Source organism: Phyllostomus hastatus, unplaced genomic scaffold (assembly GCF_019186645.2).
Source record: "Phyllostomus hastatus isolate PE091 unplaced genomic scaffold, TTU_PhHast_1.1 phas_scaffold_182, whole genome shotgun sequence".
Lineage (NCBI taxonomy): Eukaryota > Metazoa > Chordata > Mammalia > Chiroptera > Phyllostomidae > Phyllostomus > Phyllostomus hastatus.
This window is the reverse complement of record NW_025334013.1, coordinates 2,939,341-2,957,936: the sequence shown is the minus strand read 5'-3', so window position 1 is coordinate 2,957,936 and position 18,596 is coordinate 2,939,341. Positions and strand designations below refer to the sequence as shown.

Here is an 18,596-nt window from a genome sequence, read left to right as displayed (position 1 = left end):
CTGGGGTACTAAGTGGCCCACGCTTGGCTTCCCGGGGAGCATCGAAAGGGCCGGAAGTCTTGCCACCCAGGATCTGAGACCCAGGGTGGGGACCAGAGTGGCCCTACGCCCAAACCTGCCCCTCCCGCTTAACTGTGGCAGTTACCCCGAGAGGGAGGGGGAGACAAGTCGCGGCTAGGGCTGGCGCGAAAGAACGGGAGGGAGCCCCAGGCGTCTGAGAGAGCTTTAATGGGGATGCGAGACGGCGGCGGGGGGGGGGGGCGCGGGGGCGCGGGGACCTGGGAGGCAGCAGTCGGAGACAGGTTCGGGGCCCCTCATCCTCCATCGACTCTACCACGGCCGTGAAAGGGTCCGAGGAGTTGGGCCGGGCCGGGGCAGCGCACCGGCTTCCTCACCGGAGGAAGGTGGGGCCCCGGGAGCTGCAACTCCGTCCTGACGGGCAGCTTTCACCGTTTCTGGTAAACAAATGACTGAGAGGAAACCCTCCGCGGGGATGGGAAATGCGGGCTGGGCGCCTATCTAGGTCAGGGAGGGAGGAAAACCCCTTCTCCGAGTGCCGGAGCCTGCCTCCGCCCAGGATGCGCCAGCGGATGCGCCCGCGACGCGGTTCCGGGGTGCGGGGGAGGGGACTGCAGCCGGGTGCACGTCCCCCGGGAAAACAAAGTCACCACCTACGGGGCTGGGAAGAGCTCTGCACACGTTGACATTCAACGAACATGCAAACATATGTAAATAGGCATGCAAATAAGCAGCATCTTTTGCGTCAACGACTTGGGCACTTTTGGGGGAGTGACTACAGCGGCTGCGGCGGTGGGCGCGCTCCAGCGTGGTCCAGCGCTGGGGATGCGAGGGCCCGAGTGGGGGGTCAGGGAGGGGTTACAGCACCGGAGGGGAGGGCGGCGGCTGCCTCCCCCTCCCCCCAGCTCGCGCGGAAGCGGGCAGGAAAGCAGCATCTAGTACTTAGCGATGTCCCCTTTCTTCAAGATGATCTGTCGCTGCCACGGCGCCAGCTTGGTCTCGTCGTAGCCCAGCGTTCGCAGCTTCTCTGATTGCTCTTTTTCGCGCTGCATCTCCTCCTGCTTCTGCCGCTCCTCCTCTTTACTAGACACGGGGTGGGGGCGGGACTGCGGTCAAGGGCGGAGGGTGGGCTAGGCACCGTGACGGCTCACGGGTGGCCAGGACTGGGTTACTGAGGGCAGGGCCCGGATTGCTGAGGACAGAGGGCCTAGTGCATGGTAGGCAGGGCAGCGGATGCCAGGGGCAGAAGTGCTGGGTGACTGGGGACAGGGGCTGGGTCACAGTGTGGCAGAGGGTGAGGAGGGGGTGTTGTGAGGGCAGGGGACGGGATTTGGGGGGCTGGGACCTGAGTTATTGGGGCCTGGGGATCATGTGATTGGGAGACAGGGCCTGGGTAATTAGGGATAAATTGTTCAAACGTGGGGGCTAGATCAGCCCTACTGACAAGGTAGCTGGTGAGCATGTGCCACTGCTGAGCAGCAGAAATTTCAGGACTGAGCCCTGGCTGGTGTGGCTCAGTGGGCTGAGAGCACTGGCCTGCGAACTAAAGGTTGTTGGTTCGATTCCCAGTCAGGGCACAGGCCTGGGTTGCAGGCCACCGCCCCCAGCAACCGCACATTGATGTTTTTCTCTTTCTTTCTCTCTCTTTCTCCCTCCCTTCCCTCTCTAAAAATAAATAAATAAAATCTTAAAAAAATAAATTTTAGAACTGAGATGTGTTACAGGCATGAGACGCACATGGCATCATCAAGACTCAGAGTTAAAAAGTGTGTGAAAGATCTCTAATAATTTTTTATGATTATCTGTTGAAATGTAGAACTTCAGAGTTACAATTACTGGAATATATCATTGAATTCTGATGTGCTGGGCTGTATAAAATACACAATGAAAATCGAGCTCACCGAGATAATTTTTGCCCCTGGGCTACTGTGAAGGTTAACACTGTACATGCGGCTCACACTGCATTGCTGTCAAGCGGCCCTGGGCTAGATTCCTGGGGGCGGCCACTGAGCCTGAGGGAAGCCGGTCACGGTTACGGACAGTGACAGTGGGTTAACTGCAGAGCAGAAAGTCTGGGTTCGTGAGAGACGGGGGCTGGGAGACTGGGGGCACGGTCGGTGCCTGGTTAGAGGCAGATCCGGGGGACAGGGGCTAAGCTCCCAGGGCAAGGGCGGCGGCATTGTTGGGAGCAGGAGGGTTGTGCCACGGGGCCGAGGGACAAGGGGATGCGCTGGAGATGGGGCTGGGCAAAGGCGCGAGAGGACCGGCAGGTGACTGGGTGTGGGGTGGGGGGACGGGTGGGGCCCAGCCCCGAACTCACCGCTTCTGCTCCCTGGAAGGAAAGAGAGACATCAGTTAGTGCCACCACCTCAGGGACGTGACCGAGACACCCTGCCAGGCCCCACATCTTTCGGACCCCCAACTCACCTCTCCTCTTCCAGCTTCTTCCGCAGGAGGTCCCGCCTCCAGGCTGGCATGCTGGCCAGCCGGGCCTCCTCCTCCTCCTCCTGAAACAGAAGCACAGGGCTTCAGGGCCAGCCCGGGCTGGGGGGCCGCAGGGGGGGTGCATCCCGACCCAGGGACCCGCAGGAGCCGGGGACGACAGGACACAGATGGGGCCGCAGGAAGGACCCTTTTGACGCCCCGCTATAGGGCGAATGGGCGGAGGCGGCTGGCCACAACCCCCAGGAGGGTGCTTGTCCCCTCTGCCCCTGTAACTCAGGCCTGTGTCCTAGAGGCGGCGCCGGATCGGTCAGAGCTGCATGGGGGAGGAGAGCGGAGATGAGAGTCCCCACGGAAGCAGGTGGACAGATGGCCCCAGGCCTGTGACCCGCCATCTTTGGACAGACCTGTACTTGGGCTGCCACAGACCCCGCCAGCTCTGAGAGGCTCAGGCTGGCCCCGCCTCCGCCGCGAAGGACCTCCCGGCCCACTCCTGTCCTATTCCCACAAGGAGCAGACACCAGCTCCACCACTGTGGTAGGGGGCATCCAACACAGGCGGCTGAGAGCAAAGTGTTTTATTACTTGCATGTTACAGAGAACACGTCACACGGAACACTGCACACGTGGCTCCTGTGCCCTCAACCAAAGAGGTGGCTGTGAACTCCAGAGAGAGAGAGAGCGCGAGCGAGCGAGCGCCACACAGCCCCAAGGGGGACACGAGGTCCCTCACTCAGAGGGGCTGCTTCTTCCTCCTGGCTCCACGCGGAGCCAGCCAGGCGGCAGGGCCAGAGGGAACGCCTGGCCCGCCCCGGGCCAAGCGAGGCCTATCCTGGCCAACTCCCCACACCCGGCCATGGCGGGACCTCAGGGGCAGAGGCAGCCCGGTCCTGGGCATTCCGGGGTCTCCGAGGCCCCCTTCCGGGGCTCTTCCCGACCGCCTGTGGCCTCCGGAGCACGTCAGCCCGGCGTCCAGACCCGAGTGGAGACGCGTGCGGGTAGATTCTGAGCTGCGCTGCTCAGATGTCAAAGAGCTCCGCCTCCTTCTCCTTCCAGAAGGAGAAGCTGCGGTCGATGTAGCGGCAGATGTCCTCATCGCTGAACTCGCCCATCCCCGACAACAGCTCCAGGGGGTCCTCGGCGGGGGCTTCAGAACCAGGGGGGTCCGACGGGGTCGGGGGAGGCGCCGCTGGCGGCGGTGGGGATGGGGGCTGCGGTGCAGGGCCCGGGACCTCGGGGTGGCCCTCTGGCCAGTCTTCCCTCTGAGCTGGCACAGCCTCTTGGGCGGGCTCCCTCTCCTCCTCCTTGTCTCCTTTCTCCTCTTCCTGCTCCTTCTCAGCCTCTTCCTGCTCCTTCTCGCCCTCTTCCAGCTCCTCATCCTCTTCCTGCTCCTTCTCAACCTCTTCCTCCCAAGCCGGCTTAGTCTCCGGGCTGTCTCCAAAGAACTGATGCTTGATGTCCTCAAAGCCGTCGCTCCAGCCACGCCGGCCGGCCTCCACCTCCTCGAGCACCACGCGGTGGAACTGGCGGATGCGCTCCCACGGGTGGCTCCCCAGCCGGTCGAACATCTCGTAGCAAAGCAGATGGCGGAACTTGCGCTCCTCGCGGCTCAGGCCCATCTCAAGCAGCTGGAAGTAGCCCAGCATGAAGAGGTCCAGCGTGAGGCTGTCGTAGCTCGGGGGCGCGCCGCCGTCCAGGGGCGGCAGGAAGTGCTCGGGCCAGTACAGGCCGTGCGCCAGGCCCGGGCCGCAGGGCTGGCGCGCGGGCACTTGCCGCAGCAGGCTCCGCCAGTGGCCCAGCAGCTTGCCCACCACCTGCCGCTGCCTCAGAAGGCGCAGCAGCCGCTTGTCGGGGCCGTCCCCCGTCGGCGGCTGCGGGAGCTCGGCGGCCTCCAGGGCCTCAGGGACCGGGTCGGCGCCGGCCGCCACCACGCGCGGTAGCAGTCTGCGCAGGCGCGCCTGGGCTTGGCGCCCGCGGCCATGGAAGGTCCACTTGCGCCAGTGCTCCAGGAAGAGGTAGACGATGCGTTCCTTGCGCATGTCGATGTAGTCCTGGACGCCGCGCAGCTCCGTGGGGAGCGGCGGCCTGCGGGCCAGCTGCTCGGGCTCAGGCAGCGCCGCCTGGCGGCCTGGCACCTCGGGCGCATCCAGGTAGGCCTGGGGCTCCTGCGCGGGCGGCAGGCTGTTGGTAGTGGCTGCGGCGCTCGGCTCGCCGGGGCCGCCTACCATGTAGTCCTCTTCGAGAATGGGTTCCCGGCCTGGGGCGCCGGGCGACAGCGAGTATTTGCGGCGCGGGCTGCGCGGGGGCGCGGAGCCCTGAGCGAGCAGCTCGTAGGTGGCGCGCAGGTGCTTTACCGACACTCCGCACTCGAGGATCTCGCGCGCCACGGCCTCGCGGCACCAGCTGAGCGAGTGTGAGCGTCCCAGGCAGAGCGGGCCAGGCCGCCAGGGAGCGTCGGGCAGCGGCGCCAGCGGCAGGCCCGTGTCGGCGGCCAGCAGATCCGCCAGGTGCGCGGGCCGGCCGCCCAGGGCGGCCAGCAGCGTGGCCATGCTCTTGAGCAGCGCGGAGATCTTGCTGCACCAGGCGGGCAGGCTAGCGGCGCGGCCGTGCATGCGGCGCGGGTCAACCGTGAAGCGCGGCGCCGACAGAGCGGCCGAGATGGGAAGCAGTTGCTCCAGCTCCAGCTCCAGCTGCTTCAGGCGCGCCTCCAGCTTTTGCGCCTTGTGCAACACCTGCAGGTTCTCGATTTGCTGCTCGATGCGGAGGATGTCGGCCTCGGTCATGAGCTCTCCGAAGGGCCCGAGAATGCCGTTGTATTCGCGGGAATACCTCCAGCCCTCGCGGGGGTAGCAGCACGAGCTGGCGGATGTCAGCTAAGGCGGGGAAGACAAGAGAGGGGAGGGAGGCGGGTCTCCCTCTGGCCCGGCTCCCGCGACGGCCGCCGGGGGGCGCCCTTTGCATGTCCCAGGTGGTGTAATGGCTCCGCGGGGCTGGGTTTGCTGGGACGAGCCGCGCCTGGCGGGCGGGCGGGCGATTACGCTGGGACGAGGCTTCAGCCCAGGCCGCCGCTCCGGGCGCTGGGCAGTGTCCACTTTGGTCGCTGGCGGGGACACAGTCGGTCGTTGGGCGCTGTTGCAGAGGCGGGGCAGGCCGACGGGGCTCCAACCTGGCTTGGTTGCTCATTACACCACCGAAGAACATGCAAAAGGCATTGAAGCTGTGACGCACCGCGGCCCTCCCGCCGCCTCCAAGGTCCGCGACTTTGAGGCCACATCCCAGCGAGGCCTCTCCCCATCCCAGACTGAAGACCCCCTTTAATGCTCCCCTGTGGCCCAAGCCCTCACTATCCACGACGTCAGCGTTTTAGTCCCCAAGGGCAGACTCTTAAAAGAGGCGTGGCTTCCATTCCCATTCACACCCTGTCTCACACCTAGTAATACGGTTTATAGAGCTAGACTTGCCAGGCCCTCCTTGCCGCCTCATTCCCCCCTCGCTCTTCTTCATCTCAAGGCTGCACCTTTATTCAGTTCCCGGTTTTTCCAGCCCGGGGTGGGGGCGCTGTCCCCACCTCCCCACAGCCCTCCCAGTGCGTCCTGACCCACCACGATCCCCACCACGTACAAATCGGATGATGCCGCTCCCCAGCTTAACCTCCCTCCCAGCTTCTCACTGCTCCGGGAGAAAGTCCATTTTCTTCAAGGCCAGGCGGTGGTGACCTGACTCCCCTCTGCCTCCCCAGCTCTACCCCTTTCCTTCCATAGTGCAGTCACTGAGCCACGCCCCGACTCCCAGACCGCCCCCCCTCCCCTGCCTGCTGGCTCTGTGCCCCAGTCCCCCCCATTCACGTCTTGCTCACCTTCCAGGTCTACCTCAGACCTCACTTTCTCCTTCCCCAGCACCACCCCCAGCCCAGCGGGGGTGGTGGGCTGCCCCAGTGCCCTGCATGCCCCACCACAGCACGGGCCATTTTGTAAGAGCCCAGTTATTTGGGGGCACGCACCACTCTGCTAGGGCACTGTGTTTGCTTGTTGGCTGGCCCTGCAGCCCCCTCCTGCAGCCCCCTTAAGGGCAGACCCTGACATAGTCCATGAATTCCCAAGAGGCTACAACAGTCTGTGGCACACACACAGTGCCCGGGGAACATTTGTTGCATGGACAAGTGACAAACCACCCTGCCCGCCAGTGATGATCCGCCCATCTGACGGATGAGGAAACTGAGGCTGGATGAGACTCTATCAGCGGCTGGGAAGTGGCAACGCAGGAACAGAGCCCAAGCCTGTCTCACTACGACCAAAAGCCTCTTGGCTACTCAGATTGTGGCCCCTGGACCAACGTGAGGCTTGTTGCAGAATCTCAGCCCCACCAGCGCTCCGGAGCCAGAACAGGCATTTGCACAAGATCCCAGGCTGCAGGTAGGGGAGGGGTGGGGAGTCCCAGGAGAGGGAGGTTGACCAGCCCTGCCTTCCCGGAAGGTAGTGGGGGTTGCCTGAGGTCAGAGGGCTGTCGCAGGCTGGGCTGTTGGGAGGGGGCGGGAGCCCAGGCGCAGACCCCCAGGGCCCTCTGGGAAGCGCCGCGCCGCCCACCTTCCGCCTCTGCTCCTCCTCCTCTTGCATCTTCAGCTGCATCTTGCGGACCATCACCTGGCGCTTCCACTCCGGGATGGGCCGGCCCTGCTCGTCGTGCGTGGGGATGAGCGCTTCCACGTCGAGCTGCACCCCCGGCGCTGGGGTGGAGGGCGGCGCGGGTGCCAGGCTGCCGTTGAGCAGGGGCTGGGGCCCCACGGCCGGCGGGGTGGGGCTGCGGGCCCGAGAGGGTGCCGGCGACGCTGGCGGCAGCGGCGAGTCGGGCTACAGGGAGAAGGGGCTGGGCTGAGCGCGGGCAGGGGCCCGGGGAGCCGGGGCAGGGGCGCCTTCGGACCGCCTACCTGGGAGGCCGGCTGACCGCTGCCGGAGAACACCGTGGTCAGACCCTTGCTCTGCGGTGTGGGCTTCAGACTCTTGCCAGCCTTGATCTCAGCCAGAAGCTCCGAGTTGTCACCCGTCGGGGCCATCATGTTGAAAGACTTGGTGCCTATGTGAAGGCGGGGGAGGAGGCGCTGGCAAGGGGTGGGGTGGTATCCCCTGCAGCCCCCACCTGTGCCTCTGCTCCCCCTCTCCAAGTCAGGGCAGGCTCGGAGCCTTCCCCTTGGCACCCGGCAGCAGTCCAGATCCCAAGCCTGGCAGGTGGCTCAGATCTTGGAGGCCCCAGCGTTGGGACCCCCGCTGGAAGTCGGAAGTCGTGCAACCCCGCCATTCTCCCAGCCCTACTCACAGGTCATGGGGCCCCCGCCAGGGGGCCCCTGGGAGTTCATGATGGCTCCTGGGCTGGTCCCAGGGGCTCTAATGAGTGCCCCTGCTCAGCACACTCACTGCCCAGCTCCAATACACCACTGGGGGCCGGCCCCCGACCTTTGTCCCGGGTGCCCTGGCTCGGCTGGGCAGGGTGGAGTCTCTCTCTGGCCCTCTGTCTGCATCAGCAAAGCCCAGTGACCCTTGGACCGAGTCGCCTGAGCCTCTGTGGCTATACAGGCTAGGGGCCCTGGATACCACCAGCCGGCCAGCCCCCGCCCCCCCAGAGCCCCCAGACAGACGCGCACAGACACTTGTTGCAAGCCAGGAGCACACTTATGGCAAAGCGCTGCTCAGCTGCGGCGGGGGGGGCGGGGCCAGGAAAGTGGAGCCCTTACTAAGGATGTGGAGCGGGGGCACCCCGGAAGAAGGACCTGGCGGGCAGCATGCAAATGCCCACAGGGGAGTTTGCATTGACCAGCGAGGCTGGCAGGGGGGACTGAGGTTTGGGGAGGGCTGTCTGCAGAGCCCTAGGATGGTCAGGGGTGGGTGAGGGGACTGGCCACCAGCTCCTGGGTGCCCTGGGCTGGGGACACCAGTGCACAGTGGCAGGAGGAGGAAAAGGGGAAGGTAGCCGGCCAGCAGCATCAGCCAGGCCAAGAATTCACATGCGTGGGTGTGGGGTGGGGTAAGAGGGCAGGGTGGGGCAGAGGCCCCGACTGTGGCACGGAGGACTCCTCGCCAGGCCCCTGCCCCCGGCCCTGCCTTTTCCTCAAGTCCCTTGCCCGTTCAGCCTCGCCCGATCCTGAGTGTGCCGTGTCCCCCACCCTCGCGCCTCAGCCAGGAGCCACGCACGCAGCTACTCACTCTTCCTGTGCCTCAGGACTCTCACTTCTAGGGACCGAGAGGAGAGAAGTGACAGCGGAGTTAGGAGAGGGAGGGCCCCGGGTTGAGGCCAGGAGAGCAGGGACAGTGAGAGAGGGTCCGGGACGACAGGAGGAGGGGACGGGGGTGTGCAGAGGAGGGGTGACGGGACCCGTCTGACCGTGGCTCGGGCCGATCGGGGGTTCCCCAGGGATGGTCTGCTCAGGTCCCAGCCCAGCTGGTGCCCCCGGGGGCTGGACAGGGCTGCCCTGGCCCCGGTCCGCCTAGCGAGAGCCTCCACCTCGACAGTGGGTTGGGCTAGGGCACCCAGTCCGGGCTCTGCCGAGAAGGGGTGTCTGAGAAGCCCAGAGTCTGTTTTCCTTCCGTCCCAGGCTTCATCCCTGCTCCAGGCTACAGAAGGGAGAAGCTGAGCCCAGCGCTGGGGGCCATTCTGCAGGCCCAGCTGGCGGCAGACGGGTGGTCAGGGGCTCTGGTCTGCAGAGGCTGGCGCTCCCCCGGACCCTCCGGTGCCTTTGCACCCCTCGTCTGGAAGATGAGGCTTTGGGCGGTGCCCCTAAGCAGGGTCCCGGCACTGAGTGGCTGGGTGAGAAGGGCACTCCCTGCCAGACTGGGGTGGGGCTACCTCCAGGGCCCTCCAGAAGCCCGGGTGCACGGGGCACTGCCCCATAGTACATATTCAAGCAGCTTGGGGGTCCTGGTCGCCAGTCTAACTCTTAAAGAGGGATGCCCAGGGGAGTCACCAGGAGGGACAGGCATGGTGGGTCGCTGGCCCCAGCTGGCCTGGGGAAGACGCGGCTGGCAAGAGGCCCTGGAGCGTCTGAGAAGGGCTCAGGGCGGGCGCCAGTTCCGGAGGACAAGGAAGGGGGTGGAGGGAGGGGATGGAGACCCGGGGCGGACGCCCGGCAGGGAGGAGGTCGGCCAGCTCCCTGCCTCCTGGAAGCTGCTTCTGCTTCTCAGAGCCTCGCCCTAGTCCTGGCTCACCACCAGGGGCAGCTGCCCCCAGACCCGGGGGGAGGCCTGCCCCACCGGCTGGAGGCGGCGCAGAGAGGAAAGGGGATGTGCCCCAGGTCAAACAGCGCCGTCCTGCTCCCGGGGGGGCGTACTTGAGGGTCAGGTCCTCCCTGGGGAGGGACTGCAGGGCGCCCTGGGGCTGTGGCTCCGGGGCCAGAGCCGCCTCCCTCGCCCGCGCGCACGCGCCCCTACTCACTGCCGGTGGACGAGGAAGAGCGGCGCTGCCCGCAGCCGGGGCCCGCGCCCTCGAGGGGCAGCGGCGGGGCGGGGGGAGGCGAGCTCAGGCCCTCCGGCAGGGGCGGCGGCGGCGGCGGCGGCGGGGGCGGCAGCTCCCTGGACGCCTTGGGGTCCGCGGCGCAGCCGTTGTGCACGTGACTCCCGGGGATCAGCGCCGCCTGCGGGGGGGCGGAGGGGCCAGCGAGTGAGCGGCGGGGCGCGGGGCCGGGGGCGCGGCGGCCGGCGGGTGCGGGCTGGCGGGCACGCACCTCCTCGCTGTGCGCCATGCCCGGGCGAGCGGCCGGCGGCTCCCGGGGACAGCGGCCCAGCTGGCGGTAGTAGTCCCCCGTGCTGGGCTGCTTGCTGAAGGCGCGGGGCTTGCGGCCGGAGTCCTGCCTGCGCAGCCCGTCGTGGCCGTCGCCGGCGCTCGGCTGCGGAGAGACGGCGGGGAGTGGGCCGCAGGCCCTGGTCCCTGGTGCCTCCCGCGCCGCCCCACCCCTGGCTCTGCGGCTGCCGAGGGGTGCCGCCGGCCGAGTTCCTAGACACCTGCTGTCCTCAGAGCCGGGATGGGGCGGGGGTCACGGGGCCTGGATGGACGAGCGGGCTCGCTGGCCCCACAGGGAGGGGTTCTGGGCAGGGGCCCCCAGCTGAGGCTGGAAGGGGCGGGTCCAGGGGCGGGGTGGCCCAGCCCAGACGCCAGGGGGAGCCGGGAAGGAGCAGCTCCCAGCTTGGCCCTCGCTAGAGCCTCAGCCGCAGCCCGGTCCCCGCGGCCACACCGACCCGCCCGTCCGCCAGGTCGCGGCCCCGAGGGAGCCCTCTCGACAGCCCGTGTGCTGCTTGCCCAGGGCCCCCGGCCGCCCAGCCCGGGGCTGGGACTGCTCCTACCTGTGCCGGTGCCGGTGGCCCCCGCTGTGCACCTGGCGGCGGGGGCGGCATGGACCCGACACCTGAGCTACCTGATCCTTCCTCTCGGGTTACAGCCCAGCCCGTGCCCGCCCGCGCCTCCGGGCGCCTAGGAGCTCTGACGGCCTGACATCACCCGCGCCCGCCAATCCCGGGCCGCGGGGATGCGACGGCTGCGCCACACCCGGCCGCGGCCCCGCGCCCGCCTGCCGGGCGCGCCAGATGTGCCCCTGCGCCTCTCTCCCTGCGCCAGGTGCGGCCGCGCGCCGGGCCTTCCTTCCCCGGCTCCGTCCCTCCATCCTCCCAGACGCAAGCGCCGGCCTGACCGCGGGCAGTGAACCCCCTCCCCGATTTGGCCTCCCTGGGTCCCGGGTCACGCCCCCGCCCTTCCGCGGCCGCATCTGGAAACCATCGCCATCCGCGTAAGCGACACCGACACCCTCGCCCAAGCCTCGGGTTTCAGGGGCGGCAAGGCGGCTCGGGTGACAGCTACCCGCCCGCCCCGTCGTGGCTGCCCCCCGCTAAGCCCTGCTCGGGGAGGACAGGAAGCCGCGGGGCCAAAGGCCGAGTCCACGGGCGGGGGCTGTGCCCCGATCCACCTCCCAGCCCGCTCGTCCCTGCGGTGGCCCCGGACCCTCCGCGCCCCACCCGACCCAGCTCACGTTGCAGGAAACGGGACACCGCGGGATTTGTTTTCGGGGCCGGCCCACCCCCGCGGCGCCCCCTGCAGCCCCGAGGCGCACACACCACGACCCTGCTCCGGCCGTGGTCGGGCTTCCAGGCCAGGGGGCTGGGGGCGCTGCGGGCGCACAAAGGGCCCTTTGTGGAGCTGCCCGGAGCCTGCGGCCCGGCACGCACGCACGCACACGGGAGGGGAACGGAGACCGAAGTCCTGGCGCTCTGGCTCGGGGGAAGGGAGGGGGCCTGGGTGGGCCACCTGTCCTGTGGCTTCGGGCAGGGCTCACGAGCCCAGTCGGGAAAGCTCTCTGCCCCCTGCAGGCCTCTCCAGGGCCCCCACCTTCTGGAGATGAAAGGGGAACCTGGCTGAGAGCTTAGTTGGAGGTGGGGTGAAAGGGGGTGGGTAGAGTCACTGTGGAGGCTCTGTCCCTCCCTCTCCTCCCCCGCCCAGTGGCCCTGTGACCTGGGTCACCTGTGGGAGTTGATTACTGAGCTTGGCCCTGGAACGGCTTGCCTTGGACTTGAGAGAGAGCTACATGGTCAGGGCCCCCACAGGACCCTCAGGGGTCTCCACCCCACACTCAACCACCTGAGGGCTCAGGCTGCCCCCCACCCCCAGCCGCCACCTCTCAGAACAGCTTTTCACTGTCCCCTTGGCCAGCACCCCAGCGCCCCCTCTGGGCCTCCCTGCCCAGGACTCTCAGGGCTGTCCAGACCAGCCCCCTGTCCCACCCGCCCCACGCTGGAGCCTCTGAGGGGTCCCAGAGGCCCTTCTGGCCTGGACTCCTCCCCTCCCCCACCGCAGTACTCCCACCTCAGCCTCCCCCCTCCACCTGCGCGGGCCCTCAAGCCCCAAACCGGAAGTCGGCCTCCTCTTGACCAGCCCCCCAGCCTTGATGGACTGCCCAGTCCTGCACCGCACCCTCCCTGCCCCCCACCCCCTGGCCTGCTCCTCCACAGCCGTGCCGGCCGAATCTCCCACCCCGAGGACGCGTTCTCTGCAGACTCCACAACCATCCTGCCACTCCGAGCAAGAGAGGCGATGGGGACCCAGCCCCTTGAAAGGCATGACTGTCTGGGTACATTCTGGGTACAGGTTCCAAACCCTCCCCTGCCCCCAGCTCCCCAGAGGGTGGTCGCTTTGTCCTGCCCATCTCCCTGTGCCCAGTGCCCAGCCCCGAGCCCCCAACGGGGCCGACCAGGAATGTGGACTCTCGATCAGGCCATTGGTCCAGGGACCCCCACCCCGTGCCCACGAGCCCGGCGGTCCTCGGCCTCCGCTGCGCCCGCCAGCCCGGGCCTGGCGCTGGAGGCGGGAAGGCAGGGGAAGGCTCACTACCTCCTTTCCGAAGGCCTGGGTCTCCACGTGGCGGAGTTTGCTCTTGGTCTGCATGTAGATGTCAGCCGCTGGCAGCCCTACGGGGGGCTTGGGCGCGGGGTAGCCCGGTGGGGGCGGGGGCAGCTGGGTGCCCGGGGGAGGGGGTGGCGGAGGGAAGCTGGGCGGTGGGGGGGGCGCCGTGGTTTTCTCCATCTTGCCCTGGGCCAGGCCCAGCTCCGGGCTCAGCATGTCCATGTAGCTCTGTATGTCTGCAGCTCTGGTGCTGGGGGGCCCTGGGGGAGGGAGGGGCTGCTGGCTGTGCGCGTCGGCAGAGGGGCCGTCCCCCAGGACCAAGACCCTCGGCTGCCCATAAGCAACTTGCCAAGCGGGGAGGCGGAGCGAGGGGTGCAGCCCAGCGCGGCCCCACCCTCGTCGTGGCCCTGCCCGCCCCCAGCCCTGCACCTGCTGGGGAGAGACCACAGGCTCCGGGGTGGAGGGGAGGCACCGGGGGACTTCGGGCTCCAGGGTGTGCCTTCAGAGCAGGGCCACCTGGAGGGCGGAGGGCCTGCTTTTCAGAGCAGACCGGGCAGGGCAGGTGGCAGGAATACGGATGGCCACGCCCTGTCTCCGCAGGCCACCACCACCTGGTGGCATGAAGCCGGCATGGCAAGTGGACAGACACCTACGCTCAGGGCGTGGTCAGTGTGTGCGTCCGGCTTTGGCTTGAGCGTTTGCGCACTGTGCATGTTTGTGCGTGAGTGCACACGCTTCTCTCTGTTTGTGAAAGTGTCTGCATTAGGACGTGGGGGGGGTGCGACCCCACGGAGGGTATAGAATGGAGAGTGTGTGCCTGCGGGCAGTGCGGGCGTGTGCGTGCGTGTGTCTGCACAGCTCTGTATGTGCGGTTGTGCATTGTCATCTGGAGGCTGTGTGCACACATGCACAAGTGTGCACTCTTGAGGGTGTACGGTCTGGGGAACAGTGTGTGTGTGAATAAGGATATGTCTTGTGTGGGGTGCATGTGGGTCTTGTCAGGGAGAGACTGTGTGGATGGATGTACATACATGTGTGTTGTGATGGGGTCACGCAAGCACGACCCACTTGCCTCTCATCAGAACTGGTGTCCTCTCCTGGTGACCCGGGCAGCCTCCAGCACCAGCTGTGGGCAGAGCGGGCCGGGGCTGGCCCTCGGCGCCCAGGGGTCTGGCTCCGGCCTGCTCTCCCTCCTCCCCCTCCCCCCGGCCCACTCACCTCGGGGCGGCCGCCGGCCCTTGACACTGGACTGGCTGGAGGAGCAGGAGTCGTAGTTGGAGAGGGTGCTGGCGGGCGAGCTGAGGTCGAAGTTCAGGGGCTGCACTGACATGGTGGTGTTGGGCGAGGACATGCCCGAGTCGGGCTGCTTGGTCTCCAGCTCGGCGGACGGGTCCCTGGACAGCACGCGGTGCTCCACGCTCTGAGCGGAAGCAGGGGCGGCCGTGAGGACCACCAGCCCCAGAGCCCAGCCCGCTCTGGGCCAGGGTCCTGCTCGGCCACGCCTCGCTGTGTGACCTCGGCTCAGCCACGGCCCTTTCTGGGCTTCTTCTCTATCGCGAGTGGGTCTTTGAGGCTCTCCCTAGGCTACGAGTCAAGCCCAGCCCCCCCGCAGCAGGACCGTGGGTTCCCGGGAAAACACTTCTGGCCCCGCCCTGCTCAGGAGGGTTGAGAGACAGACGGGAGAGGAGGCCCCGGGCTGGACCCCCAGGCGGGAAGCCCGTGGCAGCGGCTGGGCAGGGGGCCAGGGCTCCAGTGTATGTGTGGGGAGGGGGCTCAGGCTCTTCAGCTGGTGAGAATACTGACTGCAGCTGGGGGCGGGGAGGGGTGCACGGCCCCCACAGCTTGCAGGAAGGACTGATTCACTACCTGGCCGGCGACCCCTGTCTCCCCTGGCCCCACTAGGCACGTCCCAACAGCAGCCCAGTGCCTGTCTCCCGAAGGGGCCCTCGGGGAAGCAGCAGGGCCTGGGGTGGCCCCACGGAGCTAGGTGGGCATCAGAGCTGAGACCTCCAAGCCAGCCATCCCCCGCCACTGCCGGCGCCCCTGCCCACAGACCTGCCCCCCCCACCCTCCCTGGCACGGGAGCGGGCTGGGGTGGGGGCCCTGCTTACGTTGCCCATGCCGGCCCTGCTGCCGGCAAGCCTTTGTGCTCGCCGCTCCTGCCCGGGCCTGCTTCTCCCTGCCCCATGCCCCCTCCCTGCCTGAGAAGTGTCACAGGCCCCCCGGGAGAGGGAGGCAGGCCTGGCACCAGGTAACGGCTCGGCGGCCACGCTCATTGGCCTGTAATTAGGGGCCCTGCGGGGCTGTTTGCTCTTTCTGGGCCAGTGTCCTCTGTGCCTGGATCTGTTGTCATCACCACCGGGCCCGCCTCGGTGAGGGGGCCAGCACCCCCACGCCTCACACACTTGGGGGGGGGGCAGGCAGCCCTGCCGCCAGGAGCCTAGGGGACCCACAGCAGCGGAGGTGGGGGAGGGGCAGCCGACGATGCCCTTTCCTTGGCCCTCAGCCACGGGCACCTCGGGTGCCTGGCCTGACCCCACGGGAAACAGAGGTTGGGGGTTGGGGGCGGGGCTCTGCAGCCAGGGATGCTGACTTCAAATCCCCCCCCCCACCCCCTCACCCCCCACTTGCTAGCTACTTGACCTTGGGGAAGCCACTTTTCTTTTCTGGAGCTGAGTTCCGTACCGTAATGGGATACAGTACCGCCCGCCCCGTCAGGCTGCAAACATGATTTTAAAAGTGAGCGAGGTGCAGGCACGGTGGCCAGGGAATGCCATACGTAGCCACCATTAGTATTCATTTACTGTGCAGATTAACTGAGATTACACCCCAAAGCACGAGGCAGGGCGCACTCGGGGTCAGGTGTCAGGGACTGGCGCGTGCCGCCGAGTGCCGGCAGCTGCCATCGGGAGGGGACCGGGCTCCGTACCGCCCCGGCCCCCACAACAGAACCTAACAGACCCTCAGACTCTCCCAGATGGAAGAATTCACCTCTGGCGCAGAAAGGCCCCTCCCACTGTTGGCCCCTGCTTGCACACCCTGGTGACGGGGAGCTCACTCACTCTATGCCGACCCACCGCTCTCTCTCTTGGAGGCCCCGTCGGGGGGAAATTCCTCCTCAGGTCCAGTTCACCCTCTGACCCCGGGGCCTTGCTGTGCGCTGGAGTCCCCAGACCCAGAGTGTCCCCCGTGCTCACACACGGGGGGCAGGCAGTCCCCGGGGCAAGGGGCCTCCCACCTGCTCCTCTGCGGGCCTCATCCTGCGGCCCCTCCTGGCCAGGCTTCCCCTCGGAGCTGGCCAGTGTCCTTCTGGTGGCACCTGTGAGGCCAGCCCCCTTCCCTCCCACCTGTCCCAAAGCGGGCCTCGCACCCGATGACACAGAGCCCTGGATTGAAGCCCCCCAAGTCCCAGCGGGTCATGCCACGGCTGTGTAACCGTAATAAAAGAATTTAAAAAGAATAACACAGGGTTCTTGCTACCCAATAGTTCAGCGTAAGTGAACAGATGGGGTCGTGGTGAAGAGAGGTGGCCCCAGGCCAGGCCAGTGGGCTCCCCCACGTCCTAGCTGTGGGCCTCGGGTCCCCCCGAGTCTCCGTTCACCCTGAAATGGGGACACTAACCCTACCTGCCTGGGAGGGCGGTGGCGAGAATTAATCGAACTGTACGTGTGGGCTGCGGCCAGCCGAACGGCCGGTGCCGCTCCCGTGGGGATGTGTCTTGTGATTTCTCCCAGCCCCCGAGCACATCAGCATGACCCTGGGCCTCCTTCTCTGGACCTTGGTGCCTCCGCCCCCCACCCCTCCGCGGTCAGTGGTCTGGGCTTAGAAGTCTCCTGGAGTCACGGCCTAGGGCCCTTCCTCTCTGTGTGATCACGTAGCTGCACCGCGGCCTGGTGCTGGAAGGGGTAACCGAACCTACCTCTGGGGGAAGGGGAGGGTGGGGCGGGGATGAGATAACGGGGAGCAGCGCCCAGGTCATACCAGGTTCTCCACCGTGCGCAGGTAGCGGGTGCAGTGGCTGTGGCCGTTGTAATCTGAGAGGTCGGCGGCTGTGTATCCATCGCGGTCGCGGACGTCCAGCTCCGCGCCGTTCACTACCAGGATCTGGCAGCACTGCAGGGCCACGCGGTGAGGACCCCCGCCGCGGGCCCGGACCCCCGCGCCTGGGTAGCGCGGTGCGGAGAAGCCGGCGCCGGGAGAGTGCGCCCGCCCTCCTGCCCAAGACCCTCCCCTCCCGGCCCCGCCCCGCCCCGGCTTCGCCGTCACCTCCAGCTCCCCGTTCTCGGCGGCGTCGTGCAGTGGGGTCCCGCCCCACAGGTCGGCCGAGATCTCGCCGCCGTGCAGCAGGAGCCAGCTGAGCACTTTGGCGTGGCCGCGGCTCGCCGCAAAGTGCATGGCCGTGGCGCCGTCCTTGTCCCGCTCCGACAAGCTCACGTCGGTGCAGCTCACCTGGGCGGGAGGGGGCGGGGAAAGGGGGCTGGGCTGGGCACCGGGCCCTCCTGGCCCCGCCCCCGTCCCGACGCAGGCCCCGCCTCCTCCCGGGCTCCGCCTCGCGGTGTCCTCGAGCTTACCAGCCACACGATGACCGAACTGTGACCCATCTGTGCCGCAGCATGCAACGGAGTCATGCCGTCGTGGGCGCTCAGGTGCGGGTCCGCGCCGCACTCCTGCACCAGGTACTGCGTCACCTCCAGGTGGCCCTCCTGGCACGCCAGGTACAAGGGCGTGGCACCGTTCTTGATTCGGGCATTCACTCCCCTGCGAACGGGAAGCACCCGCAGAGGCTCTCAGCGCCCGCCCTCTCCAAAGCCTTCTTCGGAACCCCGCCCCCCTCAGGGGGGTTCTGGAGGGCTGGCGCGGTGGGTGGGGCGGAGAGGGCTGAGTCCCTAGGACCGACTGTCCCGACTCCTCCTGCACTCAGGCCTGGGCTGGCCTCCCGCAGGGGGCCCCTCCGGCTTGCGCCCTGCTCCCCCTCTCCCAGCAGCCTGCCTTCTATAATGCACATCTGGCTGAGCTTGTCGCCCCCCTCAGTGAGTAGCCCACCCTTCTGCCAAGGTCTCCAAGGACACGGTGACCCAGCCTCCCCTACCTTTTCAGCCACATGGACCCATACCTACCCTCTGCTCTCTCTGCCTTGGGTCATCCCCTCCCTCCCCCCAGGACACCCTCCCTTCCCTCCTCCCTCTTTGATACTCAGTCCAGATGCCGCCTCCATGGGGCTTACCCAGGCGCCCCTGGGCAGAGCAGGCCTGCCTTACCTGTGCGACCCACATTGCCCTGGGCCCACGGACCACCTTTCAATGCCTGGCTGAGCATAAGTGATTTTGGCCCCTGCCTCCCGCAGAGGTCTGAGTCCCCAGGGGGCAGAGTGGTGAGGTTGCCGGATAAAACACAGAATGCCCACTTAAGTGTGAATATCAGACAAACAACGCATCATTTCTAAAATACAAGTATATCCCCAATACTGCATAAGGCATACTTGCACTAAAACATGATTTGTTGTTCACCTGAAATCACAGTCCAGCCGGGTATCCTGGGTGCTGTTCACCCGAAACCCTACCTGCTGAGGGCTGCCCCTCGCTGCGGGCACGCGGTGTGTGCTGGGTTGTGACGGGAACAGGCAGGTTCCCGCCGGGCGCCCTAACTTAGGTCCCTTTTGCAAAGGGGCAGTTGGGGCTCAGAGGCCGTGACTTGCCCGAGACCACACAGCTGGTGAGTGCCACGTGAGTGCACGTTTGCTGGTGGGATGCAGTGCCTGGCGTGCGC

At 67.1% G+C, this 18,596-nt stretch overlaps 1 protein-coding gene across 1 annotated transcript in view; it reads right to left on the bottom strand.

Moving 5' to 3' along the window:
* Positions 1-195: 195 nt before the first annotated feature.
* ESPN (espin) overlaps positions 196-18,596 on the bottom strand; it is a 30,368-nt gene continuing 11,967 nt past the window's right edge. Inside the window, exons 3-15 of the mRNA XM_045859838.1 lie at positions 17,402-17,588; positions 17,097-17,279; positions 16,812-16,943; positions 14,049-14,250; positions 12,819-13,090; positions 10,168-10,329; positions 9,879-10,077; positions 8,654-8,680; positions 7,384-7,529; positions 7,043-7,306; positions 2,446-2,525; positions 2,339-2,350; positions 196-1,101 (exon numbers count right to left, since the gene is read on the bottom strand). Coding sequence (XP_045715794.1) covers positions 954-1,101; positions 2,339-2,350; positions 2,446-2,525; positions 7,043-7,306; positions 7,384-7,529; positions 8,654-8,680; positions 9,879-10,077; positions 10,168-10,329; positions 12,819-13,090; positions 14,049-14,250; positions 16,812-16,943; positions 17,097-17,279; positions 17,402-17,588 — 2,014 coding nt within the window. The 3' untranslated portion in view covers positions 196-953. The remainder of the gene's footprint in view (positions 1,102-2,338; positions 2,351-2,445; positions 2,526-7,042; positions 7,307-7,383; positions 7,530-8,653; positions 8,681-9,878; positions 10,078-10,167; positions 10,330-12,818; positions 13,091-14,048; positions 14,251-16,811; positions 16,944-17,096; positions 17,280-17,401; positions 17,589-18,596) is intronic.